Source organism: Lagopus muta, chromosome 5 (genome assembly GCF_023343835.1).
Source record: "Lagopus muta isolate bLagMut1 chromosome 5, bLagMut1 primary, whole genome shotgun sequence".
In the NCBI taxonomy this organism is placed as follows: Eukaryota; Metazoa; Chordata; class Aves; order Galliformes; family Phasianidae; genus Lagopus; species Lagopus muta.
In genome coordinates this window covers 23,005,587-23,025,025 of record NC_064437.1, presented here as the reverse complement: position 1 = coordinate 23,025,025, position 19,439 = coordinate 23,005,587, and the positions used below count along the sequence as shown (strand labels likewise).

Here is a 19,439-nt window from a genome sequence, read left to right as displayed (position 1 = left end):
GTCTCTGGATTGCTGCTGCTAGCAGAATACTTGCTGCTTCCCTTGGCAGATACAGCAAACTTTGGGGAAAGTACTTGCCTACAGTGAGCCAATTGGAAGCTGATTGAGGCCAGGACCTGCGGTGACAGCAGTGGTGTTGGGGGGCACAGAAGGAAGCAGGTGCTTTGATAACTCCCCCTCATGCTGTGGAGCCTCTGGGGAGTTACTTAAAATCAAGTATTAATTGCCTCTGCACTGGGAGCCATTTAGTGCCTCTGAGTGTCTGCCTCACCTTGCTCACTTATCTTGTAGCATTTAGTATCTCCATTTTTAAGATAGGCATCCATGATCAGAACTTAATTATCTTTGAGACTTCTGTTCCTCTGCAAAATGTTTGAGATTTAACGAATGGGAGGGAAGAACAAATGCGTGGCTAATGGGGCTGCATGAACCTCGTTTCACTGAGGATCAGACAAAGAAAGGAAAAAAGATATGATGGGAATTTTCTCCCCCCCCCCCTTCTTTGACATGACAGAGAACAAAGAACAGAAGACCTTTGGGAGGTTCCAAATCCCTTCATGCTTTGGAGTTAAAGCAGCTGTCTGTTTGTCCAAGCAAGTTGTGTGTCCTTAACTTAGATGCATTCTGCTCCAGCAGGGTAGGAAACATTTCTTACCATGAGTAAGGAGCTCAGTAGGGAACACCTTACTTTTGTCCATAACCATTACAAGTCCTTCCGAGTGGCTGGTTTGGTTGGTTGATTTTCAGTGTCTGTGAATGAGGAAGGCTGGTGTCAGCTCTTCTGTTGTGCATGATGTGTGGGGCTGTTGTATGGGCCTTGCCACAGATTGGTTACACTTTGGGAGTACTGACCCTGGATCTTTGGCAGCAGGTGAGGAAGACTGAGGTGTGGCTTTCATCTCCAATAAGCAAGTTAGTTTGGCTGCCCCTGCAGCCAAGTTCTTCAGTTTTGAAGGAAATTTAACACAAAGCACCTTATTTACCACCTGGGAGTGTACATCATCCTTGCTTCTTGAGCACTCTATAGCTTGGGAGATAAAAGCCTGCTCCTGGTACTCATGGCTTTGATCACCTTCTCCAAGGCAACCCACCACAAGAAATGAGAGCTGAAGCACAAGGAGATGAGTTAGTAAACCTGGGGCAGATGAACCACCTTGGCTCTGTGGTAGTGCATAGGCACAGCCTTTCTGTTTGCTCTGCCTCTTAGCTTCTGCCCATCTTTGTACAGGTGCATGTTTTGTGAGGCCTTGGCAACATGTACTTCAGCATTGGTGAATTAGCCACGTTTTCTTCTTGCTGCTGGAGGCTGGAGTGGCATCATGCGCTGTTCTATTGCTGGCAACAGAGGAGAAGTTAGTGTGAAACTGAGAACGTGGACTTCTGCCATGCCTTGTGAATACGTGAGGCTCAGCTTCCTTGAGTACAAAGCAATCTTGAGCTGCCTCTGCATGTGTGTGTAGAGGGATGCGTGCTTGGAATTTGATTGTGGTGGTGTAGAGCCTTTATTTTACAGAACGAAGCCCAGCTGCACGTATCCTGCCTCGTGTCCTGGGCAGCTTCAGCCTTCTTTAAGTCATGGTTTTTCTTGGAGAAGGGGAAGCAGGGCCGAGCATACCATATACCCTTGTACGCACACATCTTCAAAGTCATTTTTAGGTGCTTTAAAGTATATTATCAGAGCAGATAGGATCAGGAGGGGCTGCATGTTTGTTCACCACCAGCACGCTTGGCACAGGGGCGATAAGCTGGCGTGTTTAATGTTGAGGGCGGCGTCTTCCCAGTGAATCCCTGCAGGCTCAGGACTGCACAGACACCCTTGTCACACCACCTGCACGCCCTCCAGGACGGGAAAAGCAGCTTGCCGTGGTGAGGGCTGCTCAGGTGGGAGAAACAAGCATTTAGTTAATTGGAAAGCTGCATTGCTGATGAAGATTTTCTATAGGTGTAACTTTGACGCGTGATTTGTTGTAAATCAGCTGAGTGCTGCACACTGCTGGGTGCGTTGGGTCTCCTAATCCTTTCCGCAGCACAAACAGGTCTTTCAGCTTTGTGCTTCCTGTAATGACAGCACTGTGCTGTAAGGCTTTCACTTTTGAAACTGTATCTGTTCTGTAACCAAACGTTTCCTCGGGTGATGGCTCAGCAAGGGGATGCTGAGGCAGCAGCCAGGAGCAGAGTGGCCCTGGCTGCTGTGGGGCTGCTGCCAGCAGCTTGGCTTCCCCGGCCTCTGCCACACAAACGGGCACCACAACGGGTTGTACTGCCCAAAATGCAAAGTGATTGACAGCTTCAGGCCCAGCCTGCCAAATACATTGGAGAACTGGAGCTTACCTGAAGAAAATGGCCTGAAATTGACTGCGGCCTCCCTGGTTCTCCTGCAGGGAATGCTTGGCGAGGCCCGTCCTCACAAAGCACACGGAGCCTCCAAGGCTAATGCGAGTTGGGAAGGATAAAAATACTTTTGGGCGTTTTTGCAACTTGATCACCTAAAAGCCTGTAAGGTTATTAGGTAGCTCAGACACAGCTAATCTTATAAATGTATGACCTCTAGACAGTGTGTGTTCTTTTGCAGTGCCCCCTTATTTTCGTCTCCTTGGACCTGTGCAGATTTATCAGCAGACACAAAGAGGGCATGAGGCAAACGGCTTTGTAGCCATGCCTTATAAGCATGTGTGAGCATAAAGTCTGTTACATTTGTTGCTAATTCAGAATGATTGTTTTGCTGCCTTTGCAGAATATTTCCAGCTTCTGTGGTCTCTAGATCATATCCTAGATTGACAGTCCAGTATCTGGACTGTACATTGCATATGATCCCATCTTGAGAAAAACATTAGAGTCTTTTGGAGTAGTTTTAGGGATGTAAGTGTTGATGCTAGCTGTGTGAGAGTTCTTGCTTACAGTTGTTTGCAGCAGCCTTGTGCTGCTGCCCTGCTCATCAGTCACTGCTTCAGCCCAGTGACACAGCATTCCATACCACACAAGAGCGATGCTGCTAATGGCAGTCACGTGTTGCTTTGCTCTTTATCAGCCACGACTTTTCTGTTCCTAGACTTTTTTATCCAGTGTATTCTTTCCTTCCTGTTCCCTAGTAGGGCTCAAAATGCAAGCGTCTTCCTGCCATGTAGAGCTTGTTAATTCTGTCTCTGTCCCCCTCCTCTCTCTGTGCTGACCTGTCTGCCCTTTGAGGCAGTGGAAGGCTGCCATTGCTTTGCATTTTAGAAAGATAGAAGCTAACAGCTTAAGCAGTTGTCTCCCTTTACAAAAGACCGCATGGCCAAGCACCCACTTAGCAGTGGCGGGTCTTGCTGATATGTTCCTTTTAGAGGATTACCTGAGTCAAGCCCGGGGGCTGTGGGTGTTGTGTGCCAAATACTGAGACATCTGAGGGGAAATGGTCTGAAATTTGCTGGTGTTAACTTTGAAGTAATCTTCTCAGATATGGATGCATGGGAGAGCTGCAGCAGGCCAAGAGTTGCAAGGATGGCTGCTGTGGGGAGCTGAGGTGAGCTGAGCTGCTCCTTGCTTCCTTGGCCCACGCCGGTGCCTGCTTCTGGAGGCCCACGCCACTCAGGGCTCTTGAGCTTCTCTGTCTATAAAAAGGAGTGTTCAGGCTTGGAGCTTGGCAATACCGAGCTGTTCACTTGGTGCATATGGTTTTTATCTTTTATTTCTTGAAAGCGCTGCCTTGCTAATTCAAATGTTTCTCCTGCTTAGAACTCTTCAGCATTACTGACTCGTGTGGCTTACTGTACTGAGTTCTGTCGAGGTTATTCTGGGGAAATATAGGTGTAAAAGAACAGGAAGGAGAGGAAGAGCTGAGAGAGAAAGAATGGAGAAGTTTGTGTGTATGAATCGAGCAGAGCAGTACAGCAGAGCTGAGCTGGGGAGGAGGATGAGGGGTAGCAATGGTGGTGAGAAAGAGGGGGAAGTGAGGAAAAAATCAGTGTGATCCAAGCGAATGGTCTGATCAGAGGGAGAAAGAAGTTGGCATTGTAAGGCAGGCAGCAGAGCTCTAGGCAGGCAGTTTCTGACTTTCAGCTCGCACCAGTGCGTGGCATGGATTTTTGTATTTCTGTGCTCAAAATCAGGGACTTAATGGGAACCTTTTGCTTGTGTAAAAAAGAAATGAGCCTGGTATGGTGTCTTTAACAGCTTGATACGTGGGGGGTTCGTTTATTTTTTAGCAGCTCATATTTTAAAGAATCTTTCTTCTTTTTGTCAGATTACGTCTACTTTGAAAATTCATCGAGTAACCCGTATTTGATACGAAGAATAGAAGAACTCAATAAGGTAAATGACCTTCGTCATTGAATCTCTGATGTTAATTGATCTAGTGATTGTTTGATTTGATTGAAGTCAAAATAAATCTCTGGTAGTTAGTAACTTAAAAATACTTCTGGTGTGATCATTCTCTGGGATGCTTTCAGACCTGATTGTTCTCCCTTGATGGGAAAGGACAGAGCATCAGCTGCAGGTCGTTCTGAAGGTGATTGTACCCAGCCATGGGGTTCCAGCCCTTCTTCTCCTGTGTGCCATGGTCATGTGCTACACAATAAGTAACAGCTTGGGCAGAGGATGGAGAGCTTTGTCATTTGGTATTTCTTGAAGGGAACTAACTCAACAAGAAGCCATTATCTGCTTCCTCAGACTTTGTCTTCTTTATTCATCCTTTGGGCCAATGTGTTTATTTGCCTGATTCCATTGGATCTAAAAAGCAGATGTGATGGGTTGTGTGTGGGAAGCCCTCAAACAGTCTTTGATGCTGAAATTTTACCAATGTATCTGAGGTGGAAGTTCTGTGCTGAAGGCATAAAGTGTGACCAAAACATGCCTTTTTGAGGCCTAATACCAGCCTGTGTTTTACAGGAATGTAATGTTGCTGTTTTGGTGGTGAAATTGAATTAACTGACTAAAAATAGGGCATTTTCTTCAGCCATTAGTGATGGGAAGACACGCCTTCCTAAAAGTTATTTGGAAGAGAAAATGCATCAACATGACAAAGAAACTGAAGTTTAAAGCATCCTTCTTTTCATTGTAGATTGTTTTCCATTAAGGAAGTAATAGGAACTTCCTTTACATGTTCCCCATGGATCCATAGCAGTTACCAGTACAGGCTGTATTCCATATTTCAGGGTGCAGATGTGTTCCCCACTTTGTAGGAAAGTGTGCAGGGGTTTCTTGTGCCCCTTCATGCCCTTTTGTCTCTTTTCTTTTCTTCCCTCTTTTTACCTCTCCTGCCCCAGGTTTGACAAAAGAACGTGTGGTACTTTCAGCTTGGATCTCTTATCTTGGTGCAACTCTTTCCTGAGTTGTGGTTTCTCTGACCTGCTCTTTGGCTTGAGTCTTTCAGGCTGAAATGAGTACTATTTGAGTTGCTGTTTTTACTGAGTGTCAACCAAACCTAGGTGACTAACTGAAATGGATGATTCTACTTTGTTAACACACAGCTACAAGATGACTCCTGCATTTGTATTTCATCACAATTTAAAAGTTCTAGTTTATTTATAAAAAATTGTACATGCTCTGCACCAAAAACTGGTAGGATGTGAGTGGAAATATGCATATATATACATTCTGTTGTCTTTTTTTCCTGTGTGTATATCTTTTATAATAAGAGAGCAACCTTTTCCTCTATTTGCATGTTAGCAGCAAGCGTGTATTTCAGTTCTGCTTTTTGTTTCCTTGTGAACAGATTGCAGGTCCACTGTCTTTCTTTTTTTTGGAGGCTTCCAGTGGGGGAATTCATATCTCAGTCTTCTAGTTTCTTATCTGTGTCATCACTCTGGTTTTCAAGGGCTCTTCAATAGCAGGATACAACTCTTTCACGTTGCATTTTCATTATTGGTTTATTTTAGAAACAATAGGTTGGCTGGGTCTGTTACAAAGCAGTAGGTGTGCTTCCTTTAGAGTTAGCCTAAAGATGGTTCCGCAGTTCAGCAGTTATCATCTTACAAGAAAATCATCACCTATCTTGTTTTTAGAGTTTAAAAGAAAAAATCCCAAGTCATTCAAACATTTGAACTTCTTTGTATACTGTTCCTGGTGTACAGTCTGTGGCAGGATGCAGCTTCCTTTGTTCTCCTTTTGGAATGATTGTGGTGGTCATTCTTTATCTCAGCAGCCCTGTAAGGGAAAGGAAACCTATGGAAGTCATTTTGTGAGAGCAGTAACAACTGGGTTCTTTCTTGCTTTTCTGCTGTCCTGCTGAGTTTGGACAACAGCCTAAACTTCCATTCTGTTGTTGTGTTTCACAGTGAATCTTGTTAGGATTTTAAAAATGCTTTCGTGTTCTGCTAAGTGCAGGCATTGCCCCCCAAAAAGTTGCCATGTGCTGTGCTGTAACTGCAGGTAAGTGACTTGTCACCCCTTGAAAAACCTGTATCTGCTTAAAGTGGCAATCCTGCAGAAACAGTTAGGAGTGAAGGGCCGTCCCCACTTCCCTACTCTAGAATGGATCACACTGGAGAGAGTGTTTCAGATAGGCTGCCCAGCTGAAGGGTGCTGGATGGTGATCCTGTGCAGCCCTTGTGGCAAAATTCCTGGCAGTTTCTGAAGTGTTCTAGTTCTGTGCATGCAGTTCAGGTTTTGAATTGTGTCCTTTTTTTTTTCTTTTTCAGACTGCCAATGGAAACGTGGAGGCAAAGGTGGTGTGTTTCTACAGAAGAAGAGACATTTCAAGTACACTTATTGTATTGGCAGATAAACATGCAAGTAAGCTTGTTTGTGCTCATGTTGCTTCTGTGCAAAATTTCCAAACCTGGGTAGAATTTTGTTGCAATTATAAATATTGTCATTTTAAAATGTAATTTCCCTGTATTCACCTTAAGCAAATTGCATTGCTGGTTTGGCTGACTTCTTTTTCCCTGCCGTACTTCCTTAAAACCTTGATTGGGTACAGCTTAGTTATCATGGTGGGGGAGCATAAGTTTGGGGCTGAATAAAATCAGTTGGGACTGAATAAAGGCATCTTATTGGCTTCCTGAAAGTGGATTTCCTAACTTCTGAAACGAGAGAGAAAATATTCTTTCTTGTATTACTTCTCCAGGCACTGTTTGTAAAGCAAAACAAAACAACAGTAACAAAAAACCCACTTTGCTTTAAAGAGTAAGTCAAATAGCCTGGTCGTAGGAAATCAGCTTTTGAAATGTGGCCAACTTGAAACTTGGTTAGCAGGAGTTGTCTTTAAATTCAATGTTAGTCATGTATTTATATATATTTTGTATATCTATATTTATTTGAAACACACACACATATATATATATATATTTTTGAGTTGATATAGATTTCCTCTGAATGTGCTGAGTAAATAAATTTTAAAGCACTGGATTTTAGGACATTGTATCTCTATTTTGGATAGCTCAGCTCCTTTGTTAGGAAAAGAACAATGTCTAGGCTTGAGACTTGAACGTTTAAAACTTTTTTTTTTAAGTACTATCTGTAATTTCTGCTTTTTTCAAAATGAATAAGGAATGTCATGATACTTAATACAGTTCAGAGGATTGTTCCTGCTACCCTAGCTTGGCCTCCTTTTCTTGTATGCATTGGCTTTATTATTTTACAGAGCATTGTGTTAATTTCTGCTCCATGTACACTGTCAAGATGGGACTTGTGAGACAGCTGAGCAGAGATGGAAGTTTCTTTCTAAACAAGAACTCAGTGTCACAACTCTTCTACTATAGAAGCAGTTTGAGAATACTGACATGTGCATACAAAAATAGTGTGTATAGTTCATGTGTTGGCCCATGTAAACCTGTAAGGGTTGCAAGGACATTCAGTTCAAAAAACAAATCGACAACAGCAGAAGGAATAACAGAAGCTGCTGTAGATGTGTGCATTCTGAACTTGGGAAGGGAAGAGCATGGTGCATTCCTCTGCTTTCAAAAGGAGTATCCATCCCATCTGTAGGGAAGAAAGTGCAACGTATCACATGATGTGTGATGTAGCACATTAATTAGAGTCCTTGCAACCTGTTTGATTCCACTGTAGTTACCAGTGGGGGTCAGATTTACATTCATTACACCTTCGTCTGCCAGCTCAGCATCCCTCCCATCTCATCCTTGCTAGGTAATGGAAGCAGCGTTAATTAAAATGGTGCCAAAACAAACATGTTGAAAGTGTGGGGATGTAAGCAGGCACAGTAAATAAATTGACTGGGATTGTAAATAATGGAGCATGTGAGATGTATAGCTCTGATTGCCAAAATTTAGCAAGAAGTATGGGCAGCCTTATCAGTCCTACTATTTCCAGGCTCTCCCATGGGCACAGAGATGAGGAAAAATAACCAATCTGATCTGGGCATGTCATAATTATGATTTGGCTGCTGAGTACCTTTGTCTTTTAATGTGCTTCATAACAGATGTATGAGTAGACTGTAATGCGTATATAGTACGGATCTGGCTGGGTTGTGGGGGGATTCATTATGTCTGGTATTTAGTTGTGGCAATGAATTTAGTGTCTGCAGGTGTTCCCAGCACTGTAAGCTGTTGGGGAATAATGCATCAAAACTAGCCCCTTTTTGATGAATACAAATATTTTCTGTTCTATATTCAAGTCCACATAAATCCCTCTGTTGCACTAGTAAAACTGTGCATTGGGAAAAGTCATGTGGCATTGAGTTGAGATTTAGCTGTGCTGCAGAGCTGTGGCAGCAGGCAAAGCTTTTCTGCTATCTCTTCAGTGCAGCTCTATTCATTTTTTCCAAGAATACTGAAGCTTAATAGGAGCTTCGCCATGAACAACATGACTATTGATTCCTTGGTCTGCGTCTCACTTGACTAGATTTAGTACAGGAAGCAGGTAGGAACGATTCAAAGACATGTGAGTCTGAGGCTGAAAATGAAAAACCTTCCTTTCAACTCTCATAAATGCTCTTTCAGCTTGCAAAGACTGATTTCTTGTAGAGATTGAAAAGGAAGGGTTTTTTTAACGTAAACAAACAATTCATTGTTCATTTCCATATCTGCTTGAAAGACAAAAAGAATATTCTATACGATAATTCCAGCAATAGAGTTTCTGAGGCTCCTTCTTACTGTAAACTTCTTTAGTCACTACAGTTTTTCCTTTTGGTGCAGGATAAGATTTCTGCTCAATGACTTCCATTTACACAGATGTGCTGTTGTCTGGATTCTGTTCTTCAGGAGGGAGAAGAAAGTACAATTATGCTTTTTGGACAGCACTTCTTTACTCTGAAAAAAAATTGCACCCCGTGAGATGTAATGAAATGCAATGCGGATGTTAAGATTCTAGTAGAGATACTCAAGGCTGTCACTGGCTTTGAGTTCGTTTCCATAAAGTCTCCTGTTGCCTCATTTTGATGCATTTGCAGTAGATGTACGTATCTGCATCACTGATCTTTTAACTGCCTTTGTTCAGCTGATTAATGGAGCTTTCTGACTGCAGACATTCCTGGATTCGCAGTCTTAGGTGAAGATGCCTTCATTTTAGGCCTACTCTTGAGATCAGTGCAGTGAGATAACCAAATAGTGGGAAAATATATGTGTATTTTGTAGTACTGTTTCTCTCAATGCAGGAAGGAAAGAGGTGGGATTGTGAAAGGAATGTTGTAAAGTTATATTTTTAATAGGAAATTATGCTCTTATGCTTTAACTGTACAATCCATCAGATATTTGGAAATCCGAGGATGCAGTATTTTCTTATAGTTCTTTATAAAGAAGAGAAATGAGTAGGAAGCAGTTTGTTCTGTAGTTTATGATTGTAAATGAGTACCTGATGTATGCAACCGGACCCCGGGATTTGATCTGTCATCTTCCTATTTTTATCACACGATATCAAACTTGTCTAGGCTGTCCCATAAATCTTTCAGCTTTATAATGGCTTCCATACATTGCTGGCACTTTCTATTCATAAGCCTCTTTAATCACCTCGCAAATTATTCTCGGGGATTTCTCTGCCTGATTGTGAAATGAACCTGCTTCGCCAGTAGGAGTCTATTTAATGCTCTTGCCCAAAGACTTTGTAGTGCTTTAAGGTAGAATATTGCATGCAGGCAAAATTACAGGCAGAACCTGATAGAAGAGAACCGCGCTCTGTGTTTTATTGTTTATTCCTCAAGCCACAATTGGATGCTGTGACTATATTTTCTCCCTATAGTTTCTTCTGTAATTAAGTAATTATTTCTAACAGCAGGAACAGGACCTCCTGTCCTCCCTGCTAACCACCCACCCTGGCTGGCTCCAGTTACGTGCTCTCCGTCTTGCAGCAACAGTTCTTTCACTTCATTCAAAATATTTGCCCTGATTGTGAAACCACAACGTTGGTAGTTGGAGAGCCATTTAGCTGGTGCAGACCGAATGGCACGGGCAGCGCTTGGCAGCCTTATGGTCAGCTTTCATCAGCTGGTGTTTGGGTGCCAGGCACGCATGGCAGCGTGCTTTTCAAAGTGCTGAATCTTCTAAAAATAAACATCTCTCAGTGATGAGGTGTCATTACTCAATCAGTCCGTGAGCTGCGTGAGAGCCGTGTGCCCAAACAGTTGGGGGGCCGCTGAGTATTTTTAGATGACACCAGCCAGTGTAAATGCAGTTTGATGACAGCTTTATTGATGAGTTCTTGGCTATTTTACACCCTCTACCCCCATTTTCTCCCTGATCCGCACGTGCAGTTTTAAAACGAGCCAAGTTCATTAATCTGTGCATGGGCATTTTGGGGCCTGCTGTTGAGAGGAGGAAATTGTGATTTCCTCTTCCAACGCTGTTGTGGTGAGGAAGGAAAGTGTTAAAAGCAGGTCCTATTTGCTCTGTCCCTTCCCACAGTGTTGACCATGGTTGCAGCAGATGATCACAGTAAGTCTTGGAAGGGGTCATGAGATGTTTGCTTGGTACTGTTGTCAGCTTCTCCTGAACTGTCAAGGTGTAAGGAGTTCCACTTGTTGAAGATTCCACCACGTTTTTATAGCTATGAGTCAATATTTGGGTTTTGGTAAAGAGAAAATAAATGAGGTTCCAAGGCTTAGTATGGGCCATTAGAAGTGGTCCTGGGAAAAGGAATCTGTTGTCACAGCATTGGTTTCCTCCAACACAGAAGGTTCTTCTGTAGAACTGTAGAATGTCTTTCAGAGCTGCTTAGTTGAAGCTTCCATCCTGCTGAAGGAACTGTAACAGGTCAGTGCCCCCAGTTTCATTGAGTTTCCCAATGTTTTGGCCCCTTTTTCTTCCTTTTTACTTCTACATTTCAAATGTAGTGCTACCACCCTAACTAATTAGAATCATAGAATTACCAAGGCTGGAAAGACCTCTAAGATCATCCCATCCAACCATCCACCTATCACCAGTAAACCATGTCCCTCAGTACAACATCTGGATGTTTCTTGAACACCTCCAGCCCCACCTCCATTCTTCTGTTACTGCAGACCTGCCCATCTTCCAAGCTGGACATCCTACTGAGCGCTTATTTCTGTGTCATTTGCTTTTGTGCTTTTCTGAGTTCTGCCATGTAGCAACTTGCATAAAGCCCAGAATGCAGAGCGAGAGCTCTGTGTTGTGTCTCTGCTGTCAGATCTGTATCAAGCTGCTATTCTTTCTAACATCTAGCAAATATTGATGTTTAATTTCGCATCTCATATATCTGGTCGTTTTAAATTACAATTTCTGCCTCTTGGGCTTCTCCTGCCAACTCAGTTTGCTCTTTCTAATTATTTTCCCCAATATATGTTAGCTTTCACATGAGTCTTGCTGTTTGTGTCCAATCTGCCTGTCTCTTGCTTCCACTGTGTCACTGTCAAGCTTTTCTTAATGTGCTATTAATGATTCTGTAGTCAGATATCAAATAATGCTTAATCTAACAGTACTTGCAGCATTGCACTGGCTACTTTTGCATAGCTGAAATATTACTGCTTATATTAAGCCTAAATGTTTAGTTTTAAATCCGCATGACTGCATCTATCAAGCAGAGAGATTAATTTTGAAGCAAAGCTTTACGAGATCGTTGAAATCCCAATATACTGCACCTACTGTGTTCTCATCACTTACTCCACAGCACTGCCGTAAATGTGGGCAAGTGCTTCTGAAAGGAGTTTATTATTGTTATTACTATTTCTTTCTAAGATTATTGTCCTTGTCTTTCAGGGGCTGCCATTCTGGAGCCTAAAGTCTGCTTTGCTGAGAGCATGAGCTGTAGGAGGTTGAGGTGCAGATGTGTTGCACTTGTCCTGAAGCCTTAGGCTGCATTAGTCCCATTTTGGTTTATAGCCCAACTTAAACCTTTGCAGTACATGAGGTGTTGAGGTGGTTTCAGTTACTGTTTTATCAAAGCTACTTTTTATATGACTCCAGTGCTGCCTTCCTGGTGCATTTCTTTCCTTCAGAACACATTTGTCAAAATGCATTGTGCCTTCTCCTTTGAAAGGCTGCGCGTAGCAGAGCTGGCCTAAGAAGAAAACTTGTGCGTCCCACCTTCCTTGTTTCATTGCAAGCACAAGGGATATAAATAAGACAGGAGTTGGAAGACAAGCCTCCCTGAAGGGATGTACCTCCAGAGATGAGCTTGGTTTTGCTGGGTGGTTTGTTTTCTTTGTAGGTAAGACTACCACGTAGTCCTCAATATATATTTCATGTAATTTTTGAAAGCTCTCAGCTACTAAGTATACTGAAGACATTAAGTGTATTAAAGTATTAAGCTGCTCCTTAGTGTTCTTCCTGCATTACTCTGTGCATACTCTGATTTTCCAAAACCTCTCCTAAGTGCAGGAGGCATTAATGCCTTTTCCATCGGTTTTTGAGCAGGCAAGCTGGTAACTTACTGACTTGTTTGTGGATTGCTGCTGGTGTATTTATAGTGTAGGGCAGCAGCCACAGTATTAATTTTCAACTAAAACAGAATCCACTTCAGTAAATAAACTGCAGAACCGTGAAACTGGGCATAAATGTAGAGTCTGTGTCCCAGTGTGTAGAAAAATACTAAATTGTAACGTGCTGCTGTTTGCAGAACGGCTCATGCAGTTATAAGAGCTGCTGCATGTTGCAGTGGGGTTTAATTACACTGCTTTTTCCCTTCCTTGCTGGAGCAGCTTACCTGAGGGACTTATAAACCACAGGTCTCTGTTCCAGGACAGTAAAACAGTGATAAATCATGAGGAATGTGGAAGGTATATCGTTGGTTTTTGTCCCCCCCTTTGGCATAATGGTGGGCTATTTAAATGCAACTTTAATGTTTTGTAAAATGGCGTGTTCTCTCCTTTCTGTTTGCTTTCTTTTGGGCTGGCAGTGAGGATTAGAGGTAACTAATCTTCCGAGTGTATGAATCACAACTGTTCCTATATGCATTTCTGACTAGAAGTGTTTCTTGGCAACAAGTGTTGAATTAAGCTGCAGGCACAGATCTGCTCTTTGAGAGCATAGCAGCAGGAAAGTCGGAGCTCTGCTGTTGGGGTATGAGACATTACAGCTCATCCTCCTCGAGTCTGGGAAACTTTGCTGTGCTTTTGGACAATGCAGTCACTGCCTTCATTTCGTAGGGAAGGAGGAGATCTGGGGGTTTCCTTCGTCATGGAGCTTTTGGTTTTCTGCAGCTTCGTCTCGTGTGACTGACAGAATGCTTGCTAATGAACACAAAGCATAACAATAATGTACTTCTAACGAGGACAATGCCTAGAGATGTTTTGGATTGGTTGCGTATCCGTATGGGTGTGATTTCATATATTTGCTTTGGCATTCATTTAAAGCTGGTTGGATGGAGATAGCATGGCTGGAAGCCTGTGGTGGTGGATCCTGGCTCCAGGCTAACACAGGCTTTGTGTGGCAGCAGTGTGTGAGCTGCAGCAGGGGAGGGCTGCTCACAAGGCTGGCCTTGGGCACTTGGTTACATTCCAGTTCATCTTGTGACTGTGATCTATGGCCTGTGGTTAGGGTGAAGAGAGTGAAATCCTCTCAACAGCTAAACTGGTCTTTTCAGTAGGCATTTATTTCAGAAGCTGTGGAAGGCAGGATGGAGCAGTGTGCAACTGTGATAGGAGTAGGGTGCATGATAGCTGACACCTGGATTGAAGGTTTTGCTTTCCCTGCCTCGTTCATCATGTGTCAGCTCCTTCCCAATGCAGCCAGTGCTGTGGCAGATGGTCCCTTGTTCTTCTGCTGCAGATTTGTGACCACAGCTTGGTGGGCCTCCACAAGTGTTGACCTGGGGTGCTTTCATTCTAGTGGTGATAAATGCTGTTCTTCACAGACGTGACTTAAAGCTTCTGTACTAGTTATCTAATTCTTTCCTTAACTGAAATGTGAGGGTTCAAAGTTATATTTCACCTTGAGTCTGTTTATTATTTAGCAAAGGTTTTGGAGCTGATTGGCCTAGAGTCCGTACTTATGTCATGTTCATAATGGTCATTTTGTCTCTCTGTGACTAGGAGAAATGGAAGAAGAGATGGAAAACCCAGAAATGGTTGACTTGCCAGAGAAACAGAAGCATCAGTTACGACATCGTGAATTATTTCTCTCACGACAGCTGGAATCTCTGCCAGCCACACATATTAGGTAACGGCCATTTTCTTCCTGTGCTTTTTATTTAGAAGCCAAATGTCGCTATTATTCAAGCAATCTGCAGTGTAATATTAAATTTTGTGTACAACTTCAATAGTATCGTCTTATGCGTCACACAAGCTTTTAAGATGTGTGTTTTTTCATAAAATATGTTTCTCTTTTTTAGAGGCAAATGCAGCGTTACTCTGTTAAATGAGACAGAATCCCTTAAATCATATCTGGAACGGGAGGTATGAACCCATTTTGTGAATTGTCAAGCTTGAATGCTTTCTTTTGGCACAATTTAGATTTGGTGGCTTTTTGTAAACTTTCTAAAAAGAACAGTTCTTCCTTCATGTCTAAGCATACTCACTGTTGACAGGGGGAAGCTTTGGGCTCAATGCAGTCTTCATTTTGATGTGAAACTTGGTGGATCTAGCAGGCCAGGCATGTTGTTTACATTCCTGTGACAGTAAGCTGTCCCTTCTTGCCTATCAGAATGGCAGACTGAAAGCTCAAGATGAAGGCTCAGGCTCCCAGACTACACAGGGTGGGAGGTGAAGTAACTGTAGAAGAGGGAGCAAGCCAGCAAACTGTATTTCCATATATTAGTTTTTTTTCTCCTGAAGTCTTACATATTTATTTCAGTATAGTTTGAGCTTGATCTCACCTCAGATCTCTGAGGAGCTTAGTTCCCTGGGTTTTGAGTTCACCGTTAAAACTATTTACTTGTAATCCTTCATTTGCCACCACAGACACTTAGATCCTTGAAAAACTACTTGTCACTGAACTTCTGACTCCTGCAGAAATGTTAGCAATCTGACTCCTTAAAGGTACCTCAGCCAAATACTTGCAACTGAACTGTCTTACGCTGGTGGGTTTCACTTTTTCAGGTGTTCTGTGGTCTTAAAAAATTACAGTTTATTAACACATGTATACGAGTTTAATGGTGTCTGAACTACTGGCTGCCAGCTGGGCTAGGCAGTCTTGGCATATGACAATAGGAAACCTTTCCTTTTGGAAACTAACAGCATATATTTTCTTAAACTTCATGCTAACGAATAATGAGTCATTTAAGTGTGTTATTATTTGAATACATCTGCAAGCACGTTTGGATTTGAAAACATTTAAATGTTACGTAAGAGAGGAAATCTTGTAATTGAAAGCAGTAAGGTAACAGTCATTAAACTGTCCTTTAAGAAATGCAAAGAAAACAGGTTGTTTTTGGTTTGAAGGAGCATGTTGCAGTCTGGGCTGACTTTTTAAATGCATCTTTAGCTTTCTTCAGTATTTATTTAAATGTAAGATTAATTTTAATCCAGTGCTCCAGTTTAAGAGAATTTTAAACAAAGCACGGAGATTAAATAGTCAGGCTTCTCTTTGGAATGTGAAACCAAAAACATGTTGAGCCTGCTCAGGACTGCCAAATGGCAGTGCATCAAACGAGGGCTGTTGTGTTCAGAAATGCTTGTTACCAGCTAGCAGTCTGGGAGATGCCCATTTGAAAGCAAAAGTTAATCAAACTGAAATTAGTTTTAGACTTACCGGTACCCAAACTTTAAGTTGTGTTCCTTCTCCATTGCTCCCCAAACATTTTTATCACCAGCCATCTTACAGGTAGGTACCTTGGCTGAGAAGGGAGCTTTCTTCCTCTAGTTGTGCAATTGCTCAGATGCAGATGTCAGAACAGAAAGATTTCTTGTTTTCATCCTTTTGAACTCTCAAAATGCAAGATGAGTGACGCAGGCTATTTTTAAACTGAGCAGGCACTTAGAGACTTCACAGAATGAAGGAGTTCCGTGAATGTGTCCTGTTGCTTACCACAGTGTTTTGCTGTGGTGCAAAGTAGCTTGGACAGATGGTAAAGAAATGGGAAGCTTAGGAACAGAAATGTGCTGGGGTGGAGGGAGAAGAGATTCAGAAAGGAGATACTTGTTGCCTGGTCAGTTCCTGGCCCTGGGTAGTATAGTCTTCAACTGTCTTCAACTGCTCCATTTTTTTTTCTTCTCTTCCTGTTTTTAATTCTCTCTTTGCTTTCAAAGCAGTTCTAGGGAATGTGCCAACAGATTTCTTGTATGTTTGATAACTTGCCTGTTTTGACCACTGAAAGTAGGCTTTCGGCCCAAGGCTGTTTGCCTTGAAGGAAGTTAAACGTGAAGACAAGTTTTTAGAGAGATAATAAGCAAAGCAAAACTACATTTTTGTTATCTTGCTTTCATCCTTCCCCTCTCTCCTGCTGTGCTGCTCACAAAGATTGCTGCATGACATTCAGGGCCCAGCGCTGTTTTTATTGTGTCTGGCAAAACCAGGTTTGTAGAAGGACTGAGGAACAGGAGGAAAAAGGGGAAAAGAAAAAAGCAACTGAAAACCTGAATTTCCTGTAGATACTTAATTTTAATTCTCAGGGAGATCAAGAGAAGGTTATAACCATTTCTGGCACATGCAGTAGATTTCCCTATTCTGCAGATTAGCACTAGATTTCCCTATTTTTATACGTACCGCTTATTTGACTGTGCTGCTAGAAGATATCCATGTGATGGTGTGAATTTTGCCTGCTGGGTACATCTCTGGCATTTGTTTCTTTTGGTACTCCCTAAAAATAACATGCTAAAATTTCTGCCTTCACCCCAACTGAGTTCATGAGAGTAGGTTTGCAGGCTGTAATGAACGAACCACTTTCTGTACTGTACTTTCATGTGGAGCTTTTCTACAGTTTTTCTGCCATTGGTGGCTTTGGTTCTTGGCTTGTAGCTGCTGGTAGCTTTGGGGCTTGGATAGGGAAGCTCTGAGTGTCCATGTAACAGTTTGGAGAAGCAGAAAGTCATGGTTTAATTTTAACTCTTGGCAGGTCATTTTTATTTTTATTTTTTTTCCCCAAACACGTTGAGTGTTTTCTGGGATGTGGAATTAAAGCAGAAAACCCTTATTTTTCTTCACTGCTATGAACTCGACATGCGCAGTTTTGACAGCAAGGAAAGGCATGGACGATTGTGAAGAGCCATGTAACTTTGTTGGGTGCAATCCTTGTGAAAAATCTCTCATTGGCGCTATGCAGTGGTGATCAAGAACTCACACTCATTCTAGAGTACACTAGGATCTGCTCTGCTCCTTGGGCTGTTGCTTCCATTGGCATTAAACTGATGTTAGTGTTTTCAGAAATGACGTGCCATTTTTGTGGGCTGGATTTAATGTTTCTATGGGCACTGATGGTGGTGGCATTGTATTACTTCTGGGAGTTGCGTTGTAGTCACACTTCTGCCCCTAAATTTCCATCTCATCCCTGTTGAAGAGGCTCTGGCTGGGTAGAAGAGACCAGAGACCTGTAATTCTTTATTTTGGAGGGAAGTGTTGCCTGCCCTTCTCCTGCCTTCCTTTATCTCTGCGTCAAACAAAGGGATGAGGGAAGAACAGCAAAAAGAGATGTGTATCCTGCTCCCTTTTCTCACTGAGTGACTGCCATTAGATGGCTAAATACATAGCAGTGATCTACAGAAGAGAAGCAATAGAGCATCTCAGTCAAATACCGTAGGAGAAAACTTCCCCACAATCAATGACTTCTGGCCAACAAAGATCATGCTATGAAATCTCTTGTACAGTATATCCTCAATATTGTAATATTTTGAACTTTGCATATGTCAGGGAGCAAGAACCCAGATTTGTTGACTCAGCTGTCACATGAATTATTTGTCTTCTACTCTGAAGCTCCCTTCTGTTGGTCGGTTGCTGTAAGTAGACTTTGGTTCCTGTGGGAGTGGGAATCAGTTCTGTCAAGAACGTCTTTGATTGAAAACACAACCAAATCTTCCAGACCACAACCCTTCTAGTTTACTTACCTGGGTGTTAGGGCTGTGTTTTCCCAAGAGTTAGCTATGGCTGCAATCCTGCCACCAACAGAGCATGTTCCCTCTGTGGGGAAGTGATGTGTTTTCTGATGGAAAAGATCAGTGCAAATTAAAGCCTTTCCTCTTGTTTTGTGCTGGATAGGTGAGACTTCTCTGTATCCTGCTTTCTTAGGTAGTAAAGCCAAAGCATATGCAGACCAGTTGAAATTTATTCTCTTCTCCCCATTCCATACATATTAATCTCTTGGAAAAAATGCTGTGTTTTTTTTTTTTTCTATTAAAGTTAGAACTACCATGTTTAACACTTTTAAATTCTGTAATTGCTTGCATGCTGGATGCTTTAAACCTGTAAAGAAAACGTGGGAGACCTTACCTCTGTGGCATCAGTCTTAGATGAATCTATATATGTGCAGGGCTGGATAAACAAACCTAATGTGCACCTTTGACTCTCTAGTCCACAGAATGTTTACCTTATTACTGGGGAAACTCAGTGGTCATTCCTCCTTCTGGGGGTTTTCATGGCAGATAGAGGACTTCCTTTTCCTTGCCACCTTTTCATGAGGTTGAAGAGAGCTGAAAACTGATGCTGGTTTTTCCTGATTTTTTTGCTGCATGATGCATACAAATAAAGGGAAAGGGAAAGTGTGAAATGAGATGCACTAGAACAGGTTGCCAGCTATTTACACAGAAATGCGGGGAAGGGAAAAGGAGCTGGAAACCCAAGATATGAAGGATGGCACATCATGCATTTCTGTTCTGTTCCTGGTGACCTGGTTACTGTGGATGGAGATTGAGATGTCCAAACAGAGTTCTCTTCCTGCCCCATACCCCATGTTCCCCTTTGATGGAACTTACTTGCTGCAGAAGAGTTCAATTACTTACCCTGTGCAGTTAAGTGATTAAAATTGAGGCTGTTTTCTTCCTCCACCCTGGCAGGACATTCTCATTCTGGTATGACTTCTTGCTTTAATCGTTCATGCTTACCCAGGTGACAGAAACCAAGCAGCTTTTTTAGCCTTTTTCTCATCTACTTGAGCAAAAGCAACAAATTAATGTATTACCACCTGCAGCTAGCTGCTGCTGCTGCCAAATCTGCTTCCCTTTGCCCAATAAGCAGCAGAAGAAAGAC

The 19,439-nt window shown here is 42.4% G+C and overlaps 1 protein-coding gene across 4 annotated transcripts in view; it reads left to right on the top strand.

Annotated features, from left to right (window-relative positions):
- MTA1 (metastasis associated 1) overlaps positions 1 to 19,439 on the top strand; it is a 70,422-nt gene that overhangs the window by 6,299 nt on the left and 44,684 nt on the right. For all 4 annotated transcript variants that reach the window (XM_048944911.1, XM_048944910.1, XM_048944909.1 and 1 more), the window contains exons 2-5: positions 4,223 to 4,290; positions 6,618 to 6,711; positions 14,357 to 14,483; positions 14,656 to 14,719. In XM_048944911.1, the coding sequence (XP_048800868.1) occupies positions 4,223 to 4,290; positions 6,618 to 6,711; positions 14,357 to 14,483; positions 14,656 to 14,719 (353 nt within the window). The remainder of the gene's footprint in view (positions 1 to 4,222; positions 4,291 to 6,617; positions 6,712 to 14,356; positions 14,484 to 14,655; positions 14,720 to 19,439) is intronic.